Genomic DNA, 24,662 nt, shown 5'->3' on the forward strand with positions numbered 1-24,662 from the left:
CAAGGGATTTTGCAAGTCCACCTTTCACTCTATATGGAAAGGCCGTCTATGACAACTGTGAGAAACGTTCAATCAGCATTCCCTTCAGCTGTCTCCAGTGATGGGCAGGCACAAGACAGCCTATTCCATTTTTCAGACAGTCTTAATTGTTAAGGAGGCTAATGGTAACAAGCTGAATTTTATTTTCCTGTACTTTCTATACCCTGGGCCTTGTCATCCTTCTAGAACTGAGCCAAACCAAGCCAATTCCACTTTCTTTCTTCTTTATTTTTTCCCTGTTCCTTCAATATGGGTAAAGATATCCTGAATTCCTTGAACTGATACCAGTTTGTATTACTTATAATCCAGACCACATACACAGTTTAGATATGTCTCTTAATCTCACAAAATTAATGACTGTACATATTATGATATCATATAGGTCAAGCCACGTGCTCTGAAACCTAATGACAATCCGTACACTGCATGGCCTATGAGGAGGGAGGGTATTACATTATATTCTGGGTTCACTGGTCCTCAAAAAACCTCCAAAGTTGACTTCCTTGTCATGTCGGCTGGGACTTGAGAGATTTCTACTGCTCTTCAAATGAACATTGGAAGTCACTGAGAGAAGGTGGTGCCTAGCTCTCTTTATGCCTGAAGGATGTCATGAGGTTGGGTTTCAGCAGCTGAAAGCTTGACAATACCTCCTTAAAATGTCTGAAGTTAGAAATTCTGTTATTGGTCAACCACCCTGACTAAGTGATTTTTACCACAGAGTTAACAGTTCTATTGTTGACTACATTAGAATTTTATAAGTTTTAGTGGTTTAGGCAGTTCTGTTTTTAAAATAATTCACAAAAACATCCAGATGTTTGCATATCATGCATTCAAAAAGAGGTCTGCTTATGGGGAGAGAAAGGTTGTCTTTGAGATACTAAGTCTTTATCAGCAGCTAGCCAGATTGAGAAGGTATAGTTTGGTTTTGATCAGATAATACTTTGTCTTTTGCACATTCTTTCTCACATTATTCACATAAAAGCACAGAGATAACACATTTCAAAAATGTTTTTCTTTCAAAATCCACAAGACAAAAATTCAAATTCACCATGTTAGCAAATCTAAAATGTGTTATCTCTACCTCACCTCCTAACTTTCCTCTTCTTCCCTCTTTTGGTTCTGGGAACAGTATTCAAATCAGTATTATCCGTGCTTTTAAAAAGGCTATGCCAACCAATTCTCCCATCACCCCATTCACCTTGTCGGTGACTCTTGGACCAAAACTTTCTCATCCAGATTTTCCCTGGCCCAAATAAGGAATCATCTCTCCTTTAAATGTAAATTCCTTGAGGGCAAAGGAAGTTCCTTACTATGTGCCCATACTTGACACATAGTAAGCACTTAAATACTATCCATTCATTCATTCACTTCATTCTTTTATTCATTTATTCCTATTAGGTAATTTCACTGATCAAGCTCATTAATGATGAAATAGTCATTTCATCCCAATCTGATCTGTGTCATGGCTCACTGTCATTGCAAAAGCCAACAGTAACTAGAGTATTTTTATGTTATTATGTTTGTTTACAGAAGAGAGAATGATCGATAGTCCAGGGAATTCTAAGATGGTGGTTATATTTTAATGAGAAATATGCAATACTCCTGGTTAGAGTCATCTTTTTTTTTTTAAAGCAATCCGGGTTAAGTAACTTGCTCAAGGTTACACGGCCAGATATTTCTGGGTGTGGTGCTAAGTATCTGAGCCCAGATTTGGTCCTCAGGTCATCCCAACACTGGAGCCGGTGCTCTTACTCGCTGAGCCACCTGGCCACTCCCTAAGCAACTGGGGTTAAGTAACTTGCTCAAGGTTATACAGCCAGGTGTTTCTGGGTGGATGCTAAGTGTCTGAGCCCGGGATTCGATCCCCAGGTCATCCCGACACTGGAGCCGGTGCTCTTACTCGCTGTGCTACCTGGCCGCCCCTAGAGTCATCTTTGGAAAATATTTTTTTTTAAATATATTTCAGTTTAGGGTCAATGAATGATTTATGTCATTTTCCTCCATAGTTCAGTTCAAGTCGTTGCATTAAGAACAGCAACAACAATAAGTGCCAGCTCTTTATGGTTTTGCAAAGTGCTTTACAAATATTGTCAGAATATTCACATCTCAGGCTCTCCAGTTCATTAGCTTGGCCAGTTTTTAGTTTAGTGCAAAGGAAATGCCAGCAAATTCAATCTGATGCCTTGCTTTAGTAGTTCTTTTAAAGAGATTTTATCTTAATCTTTCACCTTAATTAAAATTCATGGTTTTTTGCTTAGCAGCTAACTCTTATAACCAAATTTCAACTTACAGAATTGCTATTAAAGAAGGGCCCAGGACACTTCAAAGGGAATAAAGCTTAGTCCTTCCTCTTCTGTCCTAAAGTGCTAAGCAATGTTCTTTATGGGTGGTGGAATGGGTGCCATATTCCATCTCCAAGTGGACATCAGCTCAGGAGGGAGTCTAGCAATGCTTTCATTTTGCATGTCATATGTGTATGTCTACTACAATTAAATACATTATGCATATTCATACACATACACACATTATCAGTCTTGTAAATACGATTTCAGAAACCTATCCATAGATACACTAGCCCACTCATCTCTCCCAGAAGAAAGGTGAGCAGGGGTCAGACTGAAAGGAGTGAGGAATCAACAATCAGTCAGTCAAGAAATAGACATTTATTATAAGCCTATTATGTGCCAAGCACCATAAAAACAAGAAGGCCAGTGACACTAGGCCATAAGTACATGGAGGGAAGTAAGGGGCAAGAAAACTGGGAGGAAAGGAGGAGGGGGCCAGGTTATGAAATGCTTTAAAAAGCTAAACAGCATTAGTACTAATAGAGAGTGGCACACACATTTGGGGACCTAGGGGGATCAGAGCAATGACAAAGTACTACTATTTCCCATGCTGAGCTCTCAAAGTTGTAATGATCAACAAGATAGGCAGGCAGGTGTCCTTAGGCAACATAAGCCATTCATCGTTGGGGCTTCAACACAAGCTTATTCAACTTGGGTGAGGAGGCTTGTTTTGTTTTCTTTGATTTTTATGAAGCTGGTATGTTCTTTTAAGTGCTTCTGGAGCCTTTTGGTTTCAAGGCACTAAACAAACAAATGTCAACAGAGGCTCTGATGTCTCAAAATTATTGCAGAGATGCCTGGAATTCTTAATAAAAGCCCAGGAAATTTCTAGCTTCTAGGCAGCCTAAGAAGCTAAGGAAGAGAGAGGCTTTACTTTCTGGTAAAGTGCCCTGAGCACTTGACTCATTCAGAAACTGGGGGCTGGAGAGATCTTGCTTGGATAGCAAGCTACATGTGCTACAAGCTGGCACTCATCTCAACAAGCTTCAGGAAGAAGTCGGGTTAAGGATGTGAATGATAAGAATAATAACTACCATTTATATAGCATTTGCAAAGTACAACAAACCTATATAGGTAGGTACTATTACTTTCTCTACTTTACAGATGAGGAAACTGAGTTAGGCAGAGGTAAAGTAACCTGCCCAGGGTCACATAGCTAGTGTCTTGAGGCCACATTTGAACTCAGGTCTTCCTGACTCCAAGTCTAAAACTAAAACTCGATCCACTGGACCATCTACTTGTTTCTCTTAAAGGCTTTTAGACCAGATTCTAACTCTCAGACCTCTCAAACTCCAATTTCACTCAAGTATTTGTAGTCCCCTGTCCATGGCTATTTAAGGTCTAAAAGTTATTTTCCTTAGTTCCAAGAAAATATGGCTCTTTCTTTGTCAATAGCAAATGCAGCCCTTTATTCAGCATGCCTGTCTCCAGAATGCATCTTTACCTAGCTAGGCAGGTGGAGTATAAATTCTAACCAGGGTGCCCAAAGGATCCTCTCCACTTCCTTCTTCAAGAACAGGCTGCTTAACCACTTGAAACTGTACACATGCTGAAGCAATCCAACGTGCCAACTTACACAGCATGTATCTCTCACTCCTTGCTAGAGTCAGTTGGGGGTTTTTGTGTATCTGGATGATGTCTGGATTTTTTCTGTGGTGTAGTTAAGACTCTGCAGTGTTCTTTCTCCCTGGCTTACTCAGAGGTGCCATTCACAATCTAATGGCTGGAATGACACCACAAACTTAATGTAAGTAGCATTCTTCTTGGCAAAATCTCCAACCATTCTGAAAAAATTAGGTCTTTAATATCCTCAATGGTAAATGACAAGGATTATCTTTTGTGATGTTACAGAAGGACAGGATATGAGGCACAGAGGGGCAGGATTAAGATGATACTAGTTTCAAGGTCCCAGATAAAGTGTTAGCACAGCAGATGCCCATTGATTGGGAAGTGGCTACACAAACTGTGTATGTATATGAATGTGATGGAATATTTTTAGTTGTTTTACTGATTAGTCATATCCAACTCTTTGTGACTCTTTTTGGGGTTTTCTTGGCAAAGATACTGGAGTAGTTTGCCATGTTCTTCTCCAGCTCATTTTACAGATGAGGAAACTGAGGTAAACAGGGTTAAGTGACTTGCCTAGGGTCACATAGCTAATGTTTGAGGCCAGATTTGAACTCAGGGCCTATTGACTCCTAGGCTGTTGTTCTATTCACTGCTACCTAGATGCCCCTGATGGAATATTATCATACCTTAAAAAAAGACAAATATGAAGAATTATATGAACTAGTTGTAATGGGAATGGGAATTTGAAGATCTTCCCTGCCCCTTAATAGACCTCCCCTGCTTTGAAAGTAAACTCTGCCCCCTAATAGGCTCGATGTAGTCACATGGAGCCTGTGGTGGGAGGGGTTTACTGAGGGGAAGCAGACCCCACAGGAAGCTGGTCAGAGATAGCAAGACAGTGGGGGAGAGAGGAGGCTCAGGCAAGGAGATAGAGAGGTTTGTGAGTAAATATTGATCTTGTATTGGTTTGTGGGAAGGCTGAAGGATGCTATGGCTCTCAGGGTTATTATGGCTTCTGAATATCTTTGGTGTTATGATGGAATCAGCTTACTGGTTTTGGGATTCCGTTTTCTGGTATCTAAATAAATGCTTCAGTTCTATCCCCTATCTGGAGAGTTTGGTATATTTTGTGATCGAATGTCACATGATACTTATAGTCACAGTCTTTATCATGATCATGGGCGCTGTAAATATTGCATTGGCACTACATTGGTCCATAGTGAAAAGTAAGCAGTGCCAAGAAAACAATACATAACAATGACTATGATAATGCAAATGAAAGGAACAAAAAAACTGAAGATGAATGTTGCGTAATTATAGCCAAGTTTGGACCCGGAGAAGAATGAAGAAAATATACTTCCTTCTCTTCTTCACTCTGGAGGAGGACTCTAGGCATATGCAATGTTACATATAATGTCAAGGTGAATATTTTGCTGAATCTCTCTTATTCTCTCTGTTCTGAAATATTTGTTACAAGGCACAGCACCCTCAATTAGGAAGAAGAGAGGAGTATATTCAGAAATGCATATGATAGGATGTAAAAACAAAGGGCATCAATAAAAATAAGATCTAAAAAACATGCAAAGTGTTTTTGCTAATATTTGCATTCAAATACCCAGTAGTCAGGTCTGTTTAAAGATGCTAAAGTTAGACCAATAGCTACTTGATTAAGTATGATGATGCAATATATCATATCATCTACATATTGATTTCATAGGATTTTGAGGTACTAGCCATATTACAGACAAGAAAAATGGAGTCCAGGGAGGTTTAGGGACTTGCCCATGGTTACAGAAATGGTAAATGATGGGTCATGACTCAAATCCAGGTCTTCTGGTCACAGAAATCTGGCATCCTTTCTATATACAACCCAGACTCCCACTATACTGCCTATATGAGTTTAATAAATAGTTCTGGATAATGACAATCCTCCTAACATTAGAATAGCATAAAACAATAAAACAAGCTGAATTTTTGCTATTTTAAAAAATTTACTTCTCTGAAAGAAAAAAAAAACCCTGATGAATATCTCACCAAAGTCAACTTTTCTGAGCTAGCAGTAGTCAAAGAACACCTACAACATGGCAAAAACACCACCATTGACAGGATTTGGGGTTTGAAAGGACCACTTTGTTGTACAGGTGAAGACACTGAGACCCAGGAAGTTTGAGAGATCTGCTCAAGGTCACATTGGTAGCAAGTATCTCACCAACTGCTAGTGGCCTCCCTCCCAAACTACCTTGTCTTTAACCATTTTGCATCTATTGCATTTATTATCTTCATATTTATTCTGTATGTACATACATGTATATACATACACACACATATACATATATATGGACACACACAGTCTCCCTATGAGAATGAAAGATCTTTATTTTTATATCCCCAGCAACTAACACAATGTCTGGCACACAGAAGATATGCAATAAATGCTTATTGATCAACTGACCAAAGTAACAGAGCTGGGCACTGACTCCTGCTATACCACATAGCTCACCACCTTAGCTTGCCTCCACTTAACGCCATAATGTTAAGAAGTCACTAGGAATTCTTTGGACAGTTCCATCAGGAACAGTTGATAAGGATAAGAATGTCCAGATGCCTAAGCAAGGTTTGATAAAATGGCAGGTTGTGCCCAACACAATTGGGTTGAAAGAAACATGAAAGAAGAGGAGTTCTCACCAATAAAGGAAAATCAGAATAGGAGGCCACATCCAGAAACAAGGGGGGTGGGGGAGGAAGGGGAGCGAGGGGAAACATGGAGATGGAAGAATGGAGAAAGGAGTCATGGAAAAATCAGAGAATTTTCACCAGTGCCTTTCATCTTCTCCATCTTTCAGGGGACTGGAACCTGATGTTACTTCCCTTTACACATTCTATGATCTAGCTCCACTGGCCTTCTTGCTATTCCTCACATTTCATCTCTCGCCTCCATGTTTCTTCATTGGCTGTCCCCCATGCCTGGAATGCTCTCCCTTCTCACTCCCATCTGTTGGCTTCCTTGGTTTCCTTCAAGATGACTTAGATCTCACATTCTGCAGGAAATCTAAAGTTTTTTGCATGATTTTCTCCCAAATTCGGATGTGAGCCCCATAAGGACAGGGACTACTTTTTTCATATCCCTATATTGCCTATATATATTTATATTACCATGCCTAGTACATATTAAGTGTTTGATAAATGCTTGCTGATTAACCACGTAGTGATCACTCTATTTCATTCTCAGGAATGGGAATTTCTACTAATAGTTATAGGGATAGTCAAGCTCTCTCTCATAGTCTACTTCCCTTTCACCTGAACTAATGCAATAGATTCCTATCTGGCCTTCTTGCCACAAGTCTCTTCCTTCTCCAGGTCATCCTCCACACATCTAACAAATTGATCCTCCTGAAAATGAAGGTCTGACCATGCCACTCCTTTATTCAACAAATTCTGATGGTTCCCTGTTACTTTTAGGATAAAATGTAATTCCTGTTTGGCTTTTAAACCAAACATTTTGGCTTTTCTCCTCTAACAAAAAACTGATGACAAAAAACCCCAAATGAAGCCTTCTGCCCGGGTTGCATCACAAACCCTTCATAACCTGGTGCCAAACCCCTTTAGCAGACAAACTAGAAAAAGCTGGCTATGCCCATTCCATCCACATCATCTTCTCTCACTCACTTCTCAAGCTTCTGTAATCTCTGAATTCTTTGCTGGTTCATCATGCCACCTAACTATGATGATAACCCCAGGCTCTGTTCCAGGCCCTCTTCCCTGCTCTCCCTATAGTCTCTCATTTGGAGGTTTAATCAGTCCCATGGGTTTGATTATGCTCTCTATGCAGCTGACTCTGAAATGTATATATTCAGTCTTACTGTAGTTCCTCACCTCCACTCACAAATTCCCAATTGTCTGTTAGGTATTTTAGATCAGATATTCTCTAGTTCAAAGTCCACATGTCCAAAAGAGAACTTATTAACTTTTCCACAAACCCATCCTCTTCTGAACTTTCCTATTACTGTTGAGAGCGCCACAATCCTTCCATTCACAATAGAGGTTCATGACCTCTGCTTGATCCCTGACTCTGATTCACCCTCATATCTAATCATCAAATCTGGTCATTTCTTCTTCCAATATCTCTTCTTTCTGACACTTTGAATCTACTCACACAGCCACCATCTAGCTTCAGTACCTCAATGCCTCTTGCTTGGATTATTGCCATAGCCTCCTAACTAACATCCTATCTCAAGTCTCTCCCTTCTCCCAGCCATCAGCTGCCAAAATGATTTTCCTAAAGTATAGGTCTAAGCATGGCACTCCTTTACTCAATAAACTCTACTGGTTCCCTGTTATTCTGAGGATCAAATATAAATTCCTGTTTGGTTTTTAAAGCCTATTGTAATCTGAACATAACCTATCTAGCTTATACGTTATTCCTTTTCCCATGCTTTACAGTCCAGCCAAATGGGACTTTTTGCTGTTCCTCATATGTGACGTTCGATCTCCTGTCTCTTCATTTTTGCACTGGCTGTCATCCTCTGGAATCCCTTTTGGAATCCCTGCTCAGGTATTTCCTTTACATGAAGTCTTTCCTGATCCCCCAGCTCCTGGTAGTTCCTCCTACTGCCTAAAAACATTATATTGTATTTATTCCATATTTATGTTGTATACACTTGTGGATGTACATGTTGTCTCCTTGGATAGAATATAAGCTCCCTGAGGGGAGGCAGTCTTTCATTTTGTCTTTGTATCCCCAGCCCCTGGAAAAGCCTGGCAAATAGCTGGCACTTAAAAAGTGCTTACTGCCTTGCTGATATTCAAGACCTGAAAATAATAACTGTCCCCAGTAAGACCCACCTTTATCCAACATAATATACTTAGCTATAGAGGGTACATAGTGTTACTCAAAGGCAGGGTTAATGAAGCAGAAAAAAAAATCAGGCTTTTATCCCTTACCAAGGTTTCATACCCTCCTCAAGTTTTAACTGTCTTCTCTGTACATGTGAATTTGCAGATGACCTCTTTAGCCCTGACCTTTCACATTCCAGACCCACTTTTGTAAATGCCTGCAGGAAATTTTGACTTATTTTATTTCAAAATGAAAAGGGAACTCGGAGATTGTCTACCACAGTGACTAAAGAGAAAACAAAAAGGTCCCAGAGACTTCTTCAAAGAATCTGCTTGGTTAAAACTATTTTCATTATACCAAAATATTTGGATTTCTACTATGGTAAATGTCAATAGGTGTTTAAACAAAAGCTCTTTGCAGGGGAGAGTCACTGACAATTTTTAAGAATTTAAAAGGGTCTTTTTCTCTAACCCCCTTATGTTACAAATGGAGAAGGAGAAGCTCAGAGTGTCTTGCTGAAGGTCATGGAACTAATTAATGGCAGTTAATTAGAGTTTTTCACTGTACCACACTGTGGTCTCAAACTCAACTTAGACCAAACTGACAGCTTCAAACTAGCTCACATTTCCCTTCTCGTCTTCCAGAAGTTGCTGATGGGTACAGATCTGGAGACTGAGGGATTCCACCTGGGGAGTCTATAGTCTGTGAAGGCTTATAATTAGTGCCAGCTCCATACCAATTTCACCTGTGAAATTCCTGAGCCTGGTATCCAAAGCCTCAATAATCTAGTTCTAACCTACCCTTGCTGACTCAATATTTCTCAATAATCCCTCTTCATGCACACCATGTTCCAACCAAATTAGACAATCACTTGTTCTCATCACATCTTCTTCTACCTCTGAGCATCAGTGTATGCTGCTCCCGCTAACACACACCCCATGCCTGAAACACTCTTTCCCCATCCCCAATTAAAAAAAAAATCCTCTCTTTCTTCACAGTTCAGCTTATATATTTCCTCGTCCATGAAGGTGTCCCGATGCCCTTCGCTGGAACAGGATTCCTCCCTTCCTAAATCTCTCATGCTCCATTTGACCTCTCCTATGCACTTGCCACATTCTGACTTGGGTTATTCTTATTTTGTTCCCTCTCTGTTGGATTGTTAAGTCCTAAAGTCAGGAGATGGTGCCATTCACAGCTTTTTTGCTCATACGACCCCCTGTATATAATCAGCCCTTGATAAATCTTTGTTTCACAGCACTGAAGTGTATCTCTGATTCACCTTATCCCTTCCACTTTCATTTCCAGGATTATGGTTCGGGCCTGGCCACCTCACACTTGGCTCAATGGACACAGCAGTATTCTGGACCCTGTTAATTCCAGTTTTTATTCCTTCCAATCCATCTGACATACTGCTTCTATACTAGTTTTCCTAAAATATCACTTGAAAAAACTTATTTTAATTTTTGGAATAAAACAAGCATTTCCATAACATAGCATAATAATAAAAAAAGAGAATTAAACTTGAAACTGCAAATCTACCATGTCAATCCCCTTCTCAGTACCTACATAAGGGCTCTTCTACATGGTTTTCAAAACCCTTCATAGTCGGTTACCACCTACACTATCAACTTATTTGCCAAGCTTCAGGAAGGCCTCCCCCTACCAATCCTTTCTCTGTGTCTTTCCCTGCTAGTGTCTCCTGCCTGGAATTCTCTCTTTCTTGTCATTTACTGTCTTAATCCTCTTCAACATTCAAGACTTACCTCTTCCATGAAGCCTTTACAGCCCACTCTAACCTACAGTAAGCTTTCCTTTTTCTGAATTCCTACTGCACAAAATAGTCCTATACAATTTGGTGCCATATTATATACCTTTTTTTTTTTTTTTTTTCTTTTTGGATAGGGGAAGTCAGGGTAATTGGGGTTAAGTGACTTGCCCAAGGTCACACGGCTAGTAAATGTTAAGTGTCTGAGGTTGAATTTGAACTCAGGTCCTTCTGACTCCAGGGCCAGTGCTCTATTCACTGCATCACCTAGCCGCCCCCAGATTATACACTTTTTGAGGATGGGGTCTAAAGAGTTTACTTAAAAAAATGATGCCTAGCACAATCCTGGGATGATACCAAACAACTCGTCAGTTGATTGACTGATTAGAGGTGTGAGGGGTAGACTGAATATTTTCTATGATTTTAGTATTGTAGAAGGGCCCGGAGCAAGAGAAAAACAATGTCCTCTTGCCCTTGGAAATTTTAGTATGATGGATGCGCATAGGTTGGAATTGTTTTCTAAAGTATTCTAGGCCTAGCTCCGCTGAGCTGGCTATGCCAAGAAAGGAACAGAAATGGGATCCCATAGGAAGAATGGGGTATGGTAGGGAGAATATATGTTGCTATTACCACTCTGGCTTCCTCCAATGGAATCACTTGATGCCAGGGGAGGTGGATGTGGCTTATCCATCAGCATGGCAGAGGAGGAGACCCCTCCAACAGGAACAGAGGGAATGTAGTAAGGACCAGGAACACTGGAGACAGAGGGAGGATAGCCAGCCTTTGCAGCTTTCCCTGCTTCATATACTGTGAAAAGAGATAAAAAAGTAAAGATTATATCCCCAACTAACCCCCCACAATCCTCCCTTCAAACACACACACACACACACACACACACATGCACACACACACATATACACACATACCCTTTAGGATTTTTAGCCAACAGAACCACCAAGGAAATTCCTGGTTTCAAAATTATTTTTATTTCCCATCCCTGAACTGACTCATCGGGCTCACTTTCTCCACCCTCTTACATTCCTCCAGCTCTGTTGAAAGACAGTGATGAGGAATTATAGTGTTTAGTACCTGACAAAACTGGGTAATTAAGTGGCACTAGGTACCATCCTAACAGCCCCTGGAACTTAAAAACACATTCTCCATAAAAACAACTGGCAGCCCAGTCTAAACCATACTACCAGACTTCTGCCCTAACCCTTAGAGAGGAGACCTATAACTAGGAATGCCCTGCATCAGATCTTATCCCACTACCATAACTGAAGAACAAATAACACTGATTTCTCTTAGGATTTTTCTTAATTCAGAGCATGAAAGATATCTTTTCCTTTAATGGTCTCCAGGATTTGAGAAGTCTTTGGGAATAAGTAGCATTTTTCTAATAGTCTCTGTGTTGGTGTAACTGGGAGGAAAAATGAGGGAGATGGTTTTCTGCAGCCTTGAGGACGTCGGTGAAGGGATGAGGGGCCTGGATGAGCTTTCTCTCGCCAACCTTTCCACCTTCAACATTCTAAACCTACCCTCTTACCTTCAAATCTGTCCTTTGTTGAAATCAATGAAGACTCCATTTGAAGGAGAAAGATATATGTGTTAAAAGGCTGGGGGCAGGGAGGATTGGGGTGGGATTGTTGGTAAAACCAAGACAGGAAATGATACCATGGCTCCTCAGGGTTCTCCAACAAGGATGAAGTTCTGAAAGGATCAGCCCATTGGGTGAGAAGAAGGTTTGGGTAAGGGGAAGAGAGGTTAGGCACAATTCTGAATGTTAACTCAAAATATTCACTTTCACTCACATGCCCGTGGACAGCAACAGGAGTCTGGGCAACATGGGCATCTGACGTAGCAACAGCAGCTGTGTGGACAGCACTGGCACCAACAGATTCCAACCAGGAGGAAGAAGAGGAAGACTCCTAGGACCACCAGGCCGACAAACACCCATTCTGGAAGCAGAAGAGGAAATCTGTACTAAAGGAAATTCTGTTTCAGGAAAAGGGTCTCCTGGGTTCATGCTCACACTGTGAAACAACAGCTAGGACCTGAGGAAGAGGATATCTTCTAACAGGGGAGAGAGCCCCAAACCCAAAGAAAACTCTGGAAATTAGGGGTGCTGAGTCGTCCCAGGGTGGAGACAAGGAAAGGGTGATTGACTTGTATCGGGAGCAATAGAATGACCGACAAACACTAATTATGCGCTAATACAGGTAAATTTCATGGTTATCTCTTAGGGAAAATGCTCCTCTGATTGAAGGTGGTATGAGAATAATTATCAGCAACAGCAGAAAAAAACACTTGGGCTGCCTTTTGGATTTTACAGCCATGAGGTTTGGGGGTTCTGTGATCTGTGTGTCTTCCCAGACCATGTCACAGCTTGGTCTTCATCTATTTCATGATGTCTACTTTTAAAGTATCTTTGTGTATCATGTGTTCCTGTTTATAAATCTGCTTTCCCCTGGTCATTGCTAACATGGTCCCACTAAGACCTTTTCAGACTAATTAAAAGAACATGAGCTTCCTGAAGGCAGGGAAGTTTTTTGTCTTTGAAACCCCAGTGTCTAGCACGGTACCTCAGTACTTAAGCAAGTGCTTAATACGTGTTTGTTGAATGAATTGAGTGATTTTCCAACATTAAACAATCAACAATCATTTATAAGTACCTACTGTGGGTCAGGCACACTCCTAGCAGATAGAGAAACATTTCCTACTTTCAAGAAGCATTAATATGAATTAGGGTCACCCAGAATAAGGTCCTTCACCTAGGCCTTCCTTTCTAACAAAACAGGCTAGGTCTGGAGAAGTCTATAATCAAGTAACTTTTCAAACTATGAGGTCACTATATGATATAACCCTCTCATTCTTCAGGGAAGGGTACTGAGACTTGGAGGAGTTAAGTGACTTGATTGAGGACACAAAGCAAATTAAAGCAGAATTGATATTCGAATCCAGGTCTCTTGATCTTGCCTTCAGAGTGTGGATTGAGGGCAACTAGGCGGCGCAGTGAATAGAGCACCAGTCCTCAAGTCAGGAGGACCTGAATTCAAATCTCACCTCAGACTCTTAACACTTACTAGCCATGTGACCTTGGGCAAGTCACTTAACCCAATTGCCCTGCCTTCTCCCTTCCAAAAAGACAAAAAAAAATTCTTTTTTTAAAAGAATGTGGATTGAATGCTACCAACATGTGATGCAAACATATCAAATGGTGGCGGCCAGTACAGCTGAGGGGTGGAACTGATTAAAACTGAGTGACGGGACATCCAATGTAAGTGTACTTATATCTGGAGTATACCAAGGTTTGCTCATCAATGGAATATGAATTCCCCCTCCAGGAAGAACTGGGACACATGGGTGGACATTACAAAGAGGTAATCTGGTTTGCCATAAGGGGGAAACCCTACTTCATAACGCTGTGGGCTCTCTCAATGTAGAATGGGCTTCCTTTAGAGGTAATAAGTTTCTCTTTATTGAAAGTCTTGGAAGAAAGCCTGTATGACCATTTGTCAGGTATATTGTAGAGGAAGTTATTTGTTTGTTTTTAGCTTGGGCTGGACCAGATGGTCACTATGGTCTTTTCCCAGCTTTGAAATGATAATGATTCTGTGATTCTGATTCTTTTTAGTGACAGAATGCACGATCAGAGTTCCATGAGTCATAATAGCATTGTACCACAGAACACTGATGTAAACAATGTAAATGAGGTTTTTTATGTCCACTGGTATCACATACACAAGCCAAAAAAAAATTATCACTTAAGAAAGACAGAAGTATGGAACTATAGAGATAAGAAAGTTTAGATGTTACCAAGGTTTGAAGGATACATGACTCAAATGTTTTTGTTTTGTCCTTGGGTCTCAAAGTAACATCACTCAAATAATCAAGGACAGAAGGACGGAAACTTACTCCTGATAAACCAAACAATACTATCAGTAGGAAGGAAGGTTCAGGCCTACAGGGCAAGATTAGCAAAGTATAGTGATGCCTTGTTGGGAATAGTGGGCGTTAACATCTCTTTGGAACAATGTATGCAAAACTTTCATCTGTGATATAACAGTTCCTGGTTACTTGAAGGAACTCATGTGAAGATCATCCTAAAAGGACATTCATTTGGCATTGATTAGGGGGTATTCTACATTTAGATTGTCCAGCTAATGGGAAAAGTGCTCTCAAAACTTATCACAACAAGAAATAAATAGTTACTGAGTAGTATAGAATGTTTTAAAACTCAACACTAAATTCTACTTTTAGATTTTTTTTTTTCTTTTTGTCTTGCTTCTCTGGGCCAAGATGGTTCTGAAAGCCTTGACCAATTTGAAAGCAAGAATTAAGAATGGGGTGACTCCAAGAGCTTCCTCTAAATAGGAAGCAAGTTAGGGTTGAGGGCTCATGCCTAGTCTCCCTAGCCAGAGTCTCTCCTCTCTTTGCCACCCTTCAGCCTGCTGCATCACCCTGCTGTAATTTTTTGAGTGCAATGTTCTGATCACATTACTTCCCTACTTTTCAAATACTTCACTGGTTCCCTTTTGCCTCCTGAATAAAGCAGAAATTCTTTATTCTGGCATTCAAAACCCTCTGTAATCTGACTCTAGCCTATTTTTTCAAACTACTCTCATACTAGTTTTCTCTACATATTCCACCTAAATTGAACCCAAACACTGTATCCATTCTGATCTTTTCTTGTCCCACTTTCATACCTTTGTTCATATTGTCCCACCTGCCTGGAATAGACTCCATCTACTCTACCAATGACATCAATCACTTGATTGGGTTGGTTGAAATCCACATCTTCTTTCAAGGCTCAATTCAGGGGTTATCTTTTCCATGAGATCTTCCTTCCCCATTCTTCCAAATGAGAGGTCTCTCCATCTTAAAATTTCTCAAATGAGATAATGTATGTAAAGTGCAAATGTCAAAGCCCATAAAAATGTCAGCCACTGTTATTCCCTGTCTGTTCATGCAGATACCATATTTTCCCCAATTTGATGGTAAGATCCCTTAAGGTCTGACATGGTCTTTTTGATTGCACTTTTGTGCTCAAGCATCAAGAATACGGCCTTGTTCATAAGTAGGTACTCAATAAACATTTGTTGGATTTATTTTTAATTTTTGAGGCTCCCAGCTCAAACCCAATCAGTACCAATGACTAGGAGGGTCTCTTTGTAGTGATTCTTGTCACTTCATTTTATGGCTCAGAAGTATTAGGCAGCTCTTGGACTATTTGAAGATATCCTTGAAATTTGGTTCATAGAAGACTTACATGAATGGATGCAAAGTGAAATGAGCAGAACCAGGAGAACATTCTACACAGTAACAGCAATATCATACAATGAAAAACTATGAACGCCTTAGCTATTCTCAGGAATACAACGATCCAAAAGAATTCTGAAGGACTCAAGATGAAAAATGCTATCCTTCTCCTGAGAAAGAACTGATGAAGTCTCAATGCAGATTTAAGCATACTTTTTAAATTTTATCATTCTTGGTTTTTTTGGTTTGCATTTTCTTTTGCATAATGGGTAATATGGAAAAATTTGCATGACTTCACATATATAATCCATGTTAATGACTTGCCTTCTCAAGGAGGGAGGAAGGGAGGAAAGGAGGGAGAGAGTTTGGAACCCCAAATTTAAATGAATGTTAAACATTTTGTGTTTATGTGGAATTGAGAAAAAATGAAATAAAAAATAAATGTACAAAAAAAGAAAGTTCACCTGTAAGCTCTAGCCTTTCCTTGTCATTTGCCTAAGAACTGTGCATATTCTATAATTTATAGCTGCCTTCATCCACTACATACAGACTACACAATGCCAATAATAATAGCTCACATTTATGTAGGCTTTAAGGTTTGCAAAATGATTTACAAATATTATCTCATTTGATCCTCACAATGACCCTGAGGGGTGCTTCTATTATTACCTCCATATACAGATGAGGAAACTGAGGCATATAGCAGTTAAGTGACTTGCCCAGTCGTATAGCTAGTGTCTGATTCAGGACTTGAATTTGGGCCTTCCTGATACTCTATCCATTGTACTAATCCATCCACAACAGATGTATGTGTTTAGAGGAAAAGGAAAAAAAATGCTGAATGAACTGAATGAGACTTAAAAAATTATGTGGGCAAAGTGGCACAGAGAATTCAAAAGGCAGAAGTTGTGTAGCAGAGAAAATAAGCAGCATGGTGACAGGTTTCATTAAAAGTTGCACTGGAATATAAGCTCTTGTTTGACAGGCTTCTATAAGGATATAAGTTAATAATGAATACACTACAGTATTTACTAGTTTTAGCTGAGACACTGGGATGAATCCACAGACTTTGTTTAAGGGTCTACATTCCTAACACTGAAGATGTCTCCATCTCAACTGTTTTTCTATCTTACTGCCCAGGGCTAATGATGGAATAGGATCTAAAGGCTAATAGGCTTTCCCAGCAGAAACGGTTCATCCTGAAAAAGATCATAAGCAACTACACACAAAATGCACAAAAATAAAAGGTGAAATTAGTATACAATGCAGAAGCTGGACAGACAGACTAACAGAATAACAAGTAAATAAGGAGTTAAATGACTGAATACCTGACATAATCTTCACAGCAAAACTTGGCAAGAGAGCAGCAAGCCACCCTGTCCTGCCTAGAAGAGGCAGAAGGAAAAGAAGGAAAGAGGTTACTCCAGGGGAAAATGCTGCCAAAAGCCTGGCCCCTTCCAGTCATGCACCCCCCAGGTCATGATACTGACCCACAAACATTTTTATGAATCACTGGCACTTGGTCGTCTTTGCCCACATCTAAACTGGGTAATGATCTCCATCTGATTCCATATTAGGTGGCAAGGGGTGGGGGCGGGGAGAGATAGAAATGGAGCTTTCTCTCTAATCCATTTCTAGTAGGAGAGAAACTCTGCTTTAGTACAGTTAGGAACAACTGCCTGAACAGACATACCATCTTTACTCATACACACAACACAGATCGTCCTCACTGATACATACACTCTTCCCCATAAAACACAAAATCTAACTCATTCACACTCAAACGTCCAATCCGTATTTTCATGCCTTTGCCCATTCATACAGACATGCACACACTCCTAATTCTATGTCCACATAAAAGCAGATGCATTTACACGTTCATTTTAATCTTGGAGTTATCATATCACTAGATGATGCTATTTATGCTGTAAAGGCTGGATTCAGTGATTAAAATATTCAAATGCAGAGGGAGGTGAGAAGTAGATGAGTTGTAGACTTTTCCACCCTCCTTCTGCCTTCAGAAATATGTTACACACATGTATAGGCGACCGCTTTTCCATATGGCATGCCCAGCTGAGGCCATATGAACACAAGAGGTTTTGGTATAGTAGAGTATGCTGGTTGAAAAAATACAATATGCTATGGCAACCTTAACCTCCCCCCCTCCCACAGATCCTCTGTGATACACTTGTGTAGTAAGCAATACAAATACCATGGCAAAAAGATTTTGCCATTTCACATCTGGTGATGAAGACCAGAAGCTGCCTTCTAAATCTTTACTAGGTCAGACATGAGGTCATTATTTACCAATTACACTATCCTGTCATACATAGGGCAAAGGTCACTATAATACTAACTGGTGTCCTACCCCAGACCCAAAAAGGATTCTGCCTCATTTCTGTACTTAAAGCGTCTCCACATTTTTGTACATAGGCTGTGGAATGTTGCTGATGTGCTCTGTTCACTCAGAAGGCAAGTAGAAATAGGATATTCAGGTATAAATGTCTTTATAAAAATCATTGCAGTTGTGGCTTTCTTTATGTGTGAGTATACATTTTGGGATGAATGTACGTCGCTAATTTATGATTAGTCAACAATTAGGAAATCACTTAAGTATACTGATAGTAATACACATTTGTAAAGTGCTTTAAGGTTTACAAAATATTTTCTTCATAACAACTCCATGTAGCTGGTAATGCAAATATTTATCCTTATTTTACAGATTAGAGAATGGAGTCTCATAAAAATGCAGTGACTTACCCATATTCATCCAGCTATTCAATTGCCAGAGTTGGGCCAATCCAGCAATCTTTTCACCATACCACCCCTGTCTACAAAAAAACCTACAGATGTTTTCTGTCATCATTAGAGGATCTTAGTACATCAAAGCAGATGTTTATTATTTGTGTCAAAGAAATAGGTTGTGCTTGTGTTTACTTTTTAGTGGTCAAGGCAAAGTTTTATTAATGACCATAGTTCACATTTATGCCCCTTTTTGACACACTGACACTCCAAGGAGAAGGGTCACATAAACAAGTCAATATATTTAGAAAAGAGAATATCAAATATAATCTACTCATTTTGTTAACCTGGCAAGTAGTAGCTGGTTTTCAGGCATTAATTCTAGAATATAGAATGTAAACTCCTTGATGTCAGGACTCTCTTTTTGCTTGTATCTGTATACCCACTGCTCAGCACACAGAACTTGGCACATAGCAAGCTCTTAATAAATACTTGTTTCCTTCTGATGCGTGTATACATGCAGGCTCCTTTTACATACATGTTGCATGTTTGTGGGTATTTGTGTATCTATAATGGATAAGATGCATACTGGAAGCATCATGGTGAGGAAAGGAAGGAAACACACATTTATATATCATCTACTATGTTCCAGGGACTGTACTAAGCACTGTACAAATATTATTTCATTTGATTCTCACAACACTCCTGGGAGGCAGAGCCTATTATGATCCCCATTTTATACCATGTTTCCCCGATAAGACGACACTGTCTTATTTGGACAGAAAAACACCAGAGGGCTTATTTTCAGGGGAGGGCTTATTTTAATGAACATTGACAGCAATTTTAATAAACAGGTAAATGTGAACAAAAAAATGTACCTTTATTCAATAAGCAAATCACTGGGGAAGAACAGAATGACGCGCTCACTGCTGCAGCTCTGATTGGATGCAGCTCGGAGCACGGCGTGCGTTTCACGGGGGGGACGGTGCATACAGGGGGTGTAATGTAGCATGTAGCGCAGGGGATCACCTTCACTACAGTAGCAATCTCGATAGGGCTTATTTTCGGGGGAGGGCTTATTTTAGAGGAATCTTACAACAGTAAGGGGAGGGCTTATTTTCAGGATAGGTCTTATTATCGGGGAAACACGGTAGTTGAGGAGACTAAGGCAAACAAAGGTTAAATGACTTGTCCAGGACCACACAGCTAGTGTCTGGGGCTGGATTTGAAATCAGGTCTTCCTGACTCCAGGCAGCCCAGTGCTCCATCTGCTGGACCACCTCGCTGCCCCCGCAGATGGAAGAACTCTAGAAGGAGATTCAAGAATCCTGACTATCCTTTTATCTAGTCCAAGCTCTGACATCAACAAGGACTATGACCTCAAACAAATCAATGGACTTTTCTAAGCATGTCCTCATCTGTAAAAGGGAGGTGGGGGAGGAGTCAAACAAAACAGGACGTTCTCCTTCAGTTCTCATGATCTATAATCTATGTAAGTACATGGGTGTAGACTTCTCTCATGTACATAGGACAGCTCAGTACAAAAATATTTGCCCCCGGGTTGAACCCATGTTCATCCTGGTGATGCAGTGACTTTGTGCTGCTGAACACAGGATGATGCCAGATAGATGCTGTAGGCACCTGTGTTCAAATTAAAATTTGAAAGCAAAAATGTCAGAGATTCTTCATTTGTGTATATATATATAAACACTAATATGCATGCAACACATATATGTATATGCATTAATTGTATGTGTATATGGACACACACCTCCTGTGTGTATATTATCACACATGTATTCATTGTGTATGTATATATACACACATACACACAACTCCTATATATGTATATTATTATGTATGTATATGTGAATGTGTGTATATATTATATATGTGTACATACACACATAACTGTCGAATACACCCCCCCTTAGATACATAGCTATCCCTATGGGGGGTAGAGGAGGGAGCAAGGGTAGGAAGAAGCCAGCCTGGGGCTTGCCAGGACAGGCAGGTGATGGGGATGGCGAGCCTTCATCCCTCCTCCAGCCACAGCCAATCAAAGATGCTTCAGAAGGAAGTAAGAAATCTCCCATCATGCCCCCAGGCAGGGCAGTGCCACAGCTCTGCAGGAAGGGGGGCGGGGCCTGAGTGGCTTCAGAATCCTGACCTGCACAGGGCTCTGGGGAGAGCAGGCAGTCAGGCCCCACCCGGACCCCATCCTGCCCTGCCCACCGACTTAGAAAGATGAAAAGATCTGTAGGTGTCTCTGTCTCTGTCTGGCTCTAACTTTATCTCTCTAACTAGACAGGGGATACAGATATAAATAGATCCTGGGATCCCGGTGTGTGCGCACGCTAGCAGCATTCTTGGATCATGTCGTCTTTTACATAGCAATTTTTTAAGAGAATGAGGACAATATAGATATAACATGTAATAAATCATGTTATAGCTCTATAATGCATGCACATACATAATGCACAATGTATGATATATACCTCATTTATATACATAATGCATCACTGGTATAGCAATAGTAGCTAATATTTATATAGCACCTACTATGTATCCGGCGCGGTGCTAACCACGTCCCAGATATTACCTCGTGTGACCCTCACAACAGTCCTGGGAGGTGGGGGCTCTTCTTAACCTCATTTTGCAGACGAGGGAGCTGAGGCAAGCAGAGCTTACTTGACTTCACACTTGTGAGGCTCAGTTTTAACTCAGATCTTCCTGACTGCAGGCTGTCTATCCACTGAGCCACCTAGCTGCCTAAAACATGATAATAATCCCCTAGTACTAACTGAGCACTTCAAGGTTTGTAAATCACTTTACAAATATCTCATTTTATCTTCACAACAACCCTGGGAGGTGGGTGCTATTATCACCATCCCCATTTTACAGATGAGAAGACTGAGGCTGTTATTAAGTGACTTGCCCAGGGTCACACATCTATGCAATATATTATATACAGCATATTATAATATACAATAATTGTATAATAATAATAACATGAGTCTGAGACTAGATTTGATATCAAGCTATCCTGAGGTCCAGAGTTCTACCCACTGGGCCATCTAGCTGCACTATGTGTGCAAACACTTAACCACACATACATGCATGCAGTATACATGCATAAATATGTATATATGCACATATGCACATACTCACCATATATAGTAGCATGTATTATAGCTGCACATCTATGTGTTATACAGATATAATATGTAATTATTAAATAATAATAAAGCATATATTATATAATTAATAACTTTATATTATATATATAGACATATGCATCTAGGTAGGTCAGTGGAGAGATCTCAACTCTAAATCCAGTGCTCTTAATACAAAACCACCCTTTCTCTCTCTCACCAGAAGTACACTACATTTACATACATATTAAAGAATATATAAAATTATGTTATACATATATTTAACATTATATATTATGCTATACATAAAATGTAATTATATATAACTATATATTATAATTATATAATCATAACATTATATATAATATAGTATAGTATAATATGCTATATTATGTAATTATAATCTTTTAGTATATACCATATATTATGCTATACTATAATTATATTATATCATTATATAATATTCTAATATATACCATATATCATACTATACTATAATTATAACATTATATAATTATAGTATAGTATGTACCATTTTATACTATACAATAATCATATAATTATCACATTATATAATATATTCTATAATTATAACATTATACAATATTCTAACATACGCAATCTATTATACTATAATTATAACATATAGTATAGTATAATACTTAATACCTAATATCTTATTCATTCTTTTAAGAAATTATTGCATAAAATGATTCATGACAAAAAAATGCCACCAGCATATGCATGTACACATACAAGCGTTCACAGTCTTAGAGCTCATGGGTACCTTAAAGGTCATTAAGACTGACTCCCCCACTTTATAGAAGGGTTAATGGAAACCTAGGGCAGTTAAGTGATTTACCCAAGGTCATGCAAGTATTAAGGAGCAGAACTATTATTAGATTTGAATCCAAGTCTTTGACTCTAAACCCAGTTCTCTTCCTACAACACCCTGTTCTCCTCTCTCATACCGGAAGCACACATGGTTGTACATTCTTAGTTGCACAGTCACTATAGAAACATACTTTGCATATAGAACAAGCACAAAGTTTATATATTCTCTACAATTCCATGTTTAGCTTTCTATCTTAGTTGCTTCCTGCTAATTTACATGCTGGCTTGGAGTTTTACAAAGTTTCCCCAAATTTGACTGCTTTTATACATATATGAGGATCAGAATATTCAGGAACTTTCTCCAATTCATCATCTACTTCTCTACTCTGTCTACAAGATTACACTCACTAACGTCAGCAAAGACTTCGCAAATCCCAAATATGTTTCCCCATTCTTATCTTTCTCATTCCCATTTTTGACACTGGGTACCACTATATTTCATACATATTAACATACAGAGGAAGACACGCATTATTTGCCATTTATGTTCAACCTAATTGCCTACATATATGGATTTGCAAAGCAAAGATATATTTTGTTGTTTAGTTGGCCCAGTTGTGCTCAATTCTCTGTGACCCCATTTGGGGTTTTCTTGGCAGAGACACTGGAGTGGTTTGACATTTCCTTCTCCAGCTCATTTTACATATGAGGAAACTGAGGCAAATGGGGTTAAGTGACTTGCCCAGGATCACATAGCTAGTAAGTGCCTGAGGTTGGATTGGAATTCAGGTCTTCCTTACTAGCTCTATCCACTGTGCCATTTATTCATTCATTCATTCATTAATTTTTTTATACTTAACTAAAACTACTCTCTCCAAAGTTATCAATGACGGCTTAATTACCAAATCTAATAGCCTTTCTCAAGCCTCACCCTTCCTGAGCTCTCTGTGGGATCAGACATTGTTCTCCACACCCTCCTCACTGGGTTTTCAATCAATCAACAACTAAACCTCAAATATCTACAATGTTCCAAGTTCTCAGCTAAGTCCTGGAAATCCAAAGGCTCTACTTCCCTCTCTTGATTCTAACTACTCCTTCCCACTTTCTTTTGCTACATCATAATCCACAGCATGCTACTCAAAACGAGAGTCCCCCAGGGGTCTTTCTTCAGGCCTCTTCTCACCTGGCAACCTCTCACAGGATAACACAAAAGCTCCCATTGGTTCAGCTATCGTCTCTATGCCCATAACTCCCAGATACGCCCAATTCAAGCTGCAGTCTTACATCACAACGGCCTCTTGGACATTTCCTACTGGATGCCCTGTAGGCACCTCAAACTCAGTATGGACATAATAGAGTTCATTATCTTTCCCTCCAAACCTACCTCTCTCAGTTTTTCTCTTACTGGAGAGGATGCTGCTTTCCTTCCATTCACCCATGTTCATAACCTGGATGTCATTCTTTGTTCTCTCTCACCCCACATACCAATCGGTTGCCAACTCTCTGGTCGATTCTAACATCACAACATCTTTTGCAACAACTTCTTCTGTCTACTCATATTGCCTCTCCCCTGGTTCAGGTTCTTATAATCTTTTTCCTGGACTATTATAATAGCCTCTGTTTCAAGCCTCTCTCCTTTTCTACCCATTCTCCATAAATTCCACAAAACTTTATAACTTTTCTTAAAGCATGAGTCTGACCCTGTCACTCCTTGATAAACCCCAGTGGCTCCTTATTATGTCTAAGGCAGAGGGTGTTTCAAAAGTCTAAGTACAATTTTAAGCTTCAGTAGCCCAAAATTACACTAAGACTTTTGGGACATTCAATATAAACCACTATTTTGTCACATAAAATTGGTCCCATCAGACTCCTAGCCTTCTTACACATTACTCCCTTCCACACATGCTATGGTCTGGCCACACTGGCCTCTTTGCTATGCCTCACACATGATGTTCCATTTCCTAGCTTCATGCTTGGCATTAGCTCTCTCCCCATCCCTGGAAAGGTATCCCTCCCTTGTCACATCCACTTTGTGTAATCCCTGGATTTTTTCAAGATTCAGTTTCACCACTCTTCTACATGAAATGTTTCCTGGTTCCCCCAGCTGCTGGTGCCTTCCT

The 24,662-nt window shown here is 39.8% G+C and overlaps 1 protein-coding gene across 1 annotated transcript in view; it reads right to left on the bottom strand.

Annotated features, from left to right (window-relative positions):
* Positions 1 to 24,662, bottom strand: part of ILDR2 (immunoglobulin like domain containing receptor 2) — a 70,215-nt gene that overhangs the window by 14,432 nt on the left and 31,121 nt on the right. Inside the window, exons 5-7 of the mRNA XM_069094513.1 lie at positions 17,140 to 17,196; positions 12,364 to 12,510; positions 11,183 to 11,359 (exon numbers count right to left, since the gene is read on the bottom strand). Coding sequence (XP_068950614.1) covers positions 11,183 to 11,359; positions 12,364 to 12,510; positions 17,140 to 17,196 — 381 coding nt within the window. The remainder of the gene's footprint in view (positions 1 to 11,182; positions 11,360 to 12,363; positions 12,511 to 17,139; positions 17,197 to 24,662) is intronic.

This window comes from Petaurus breviceps, unplaced genomic scaffold (assembly GCF_028583685.1).
Source record: "Petaurus breviceps papuanus isolate PSGF00001 unplaced genomic scaffold, PetGlider_PUasm1.0 220, whole genome shotgun sequence".
NCBI lineage: Eukaryota > Metazoa > Chordata > Mammalia > Diprotodontia > Petauridae > Petaurus > Petaurus breviceps.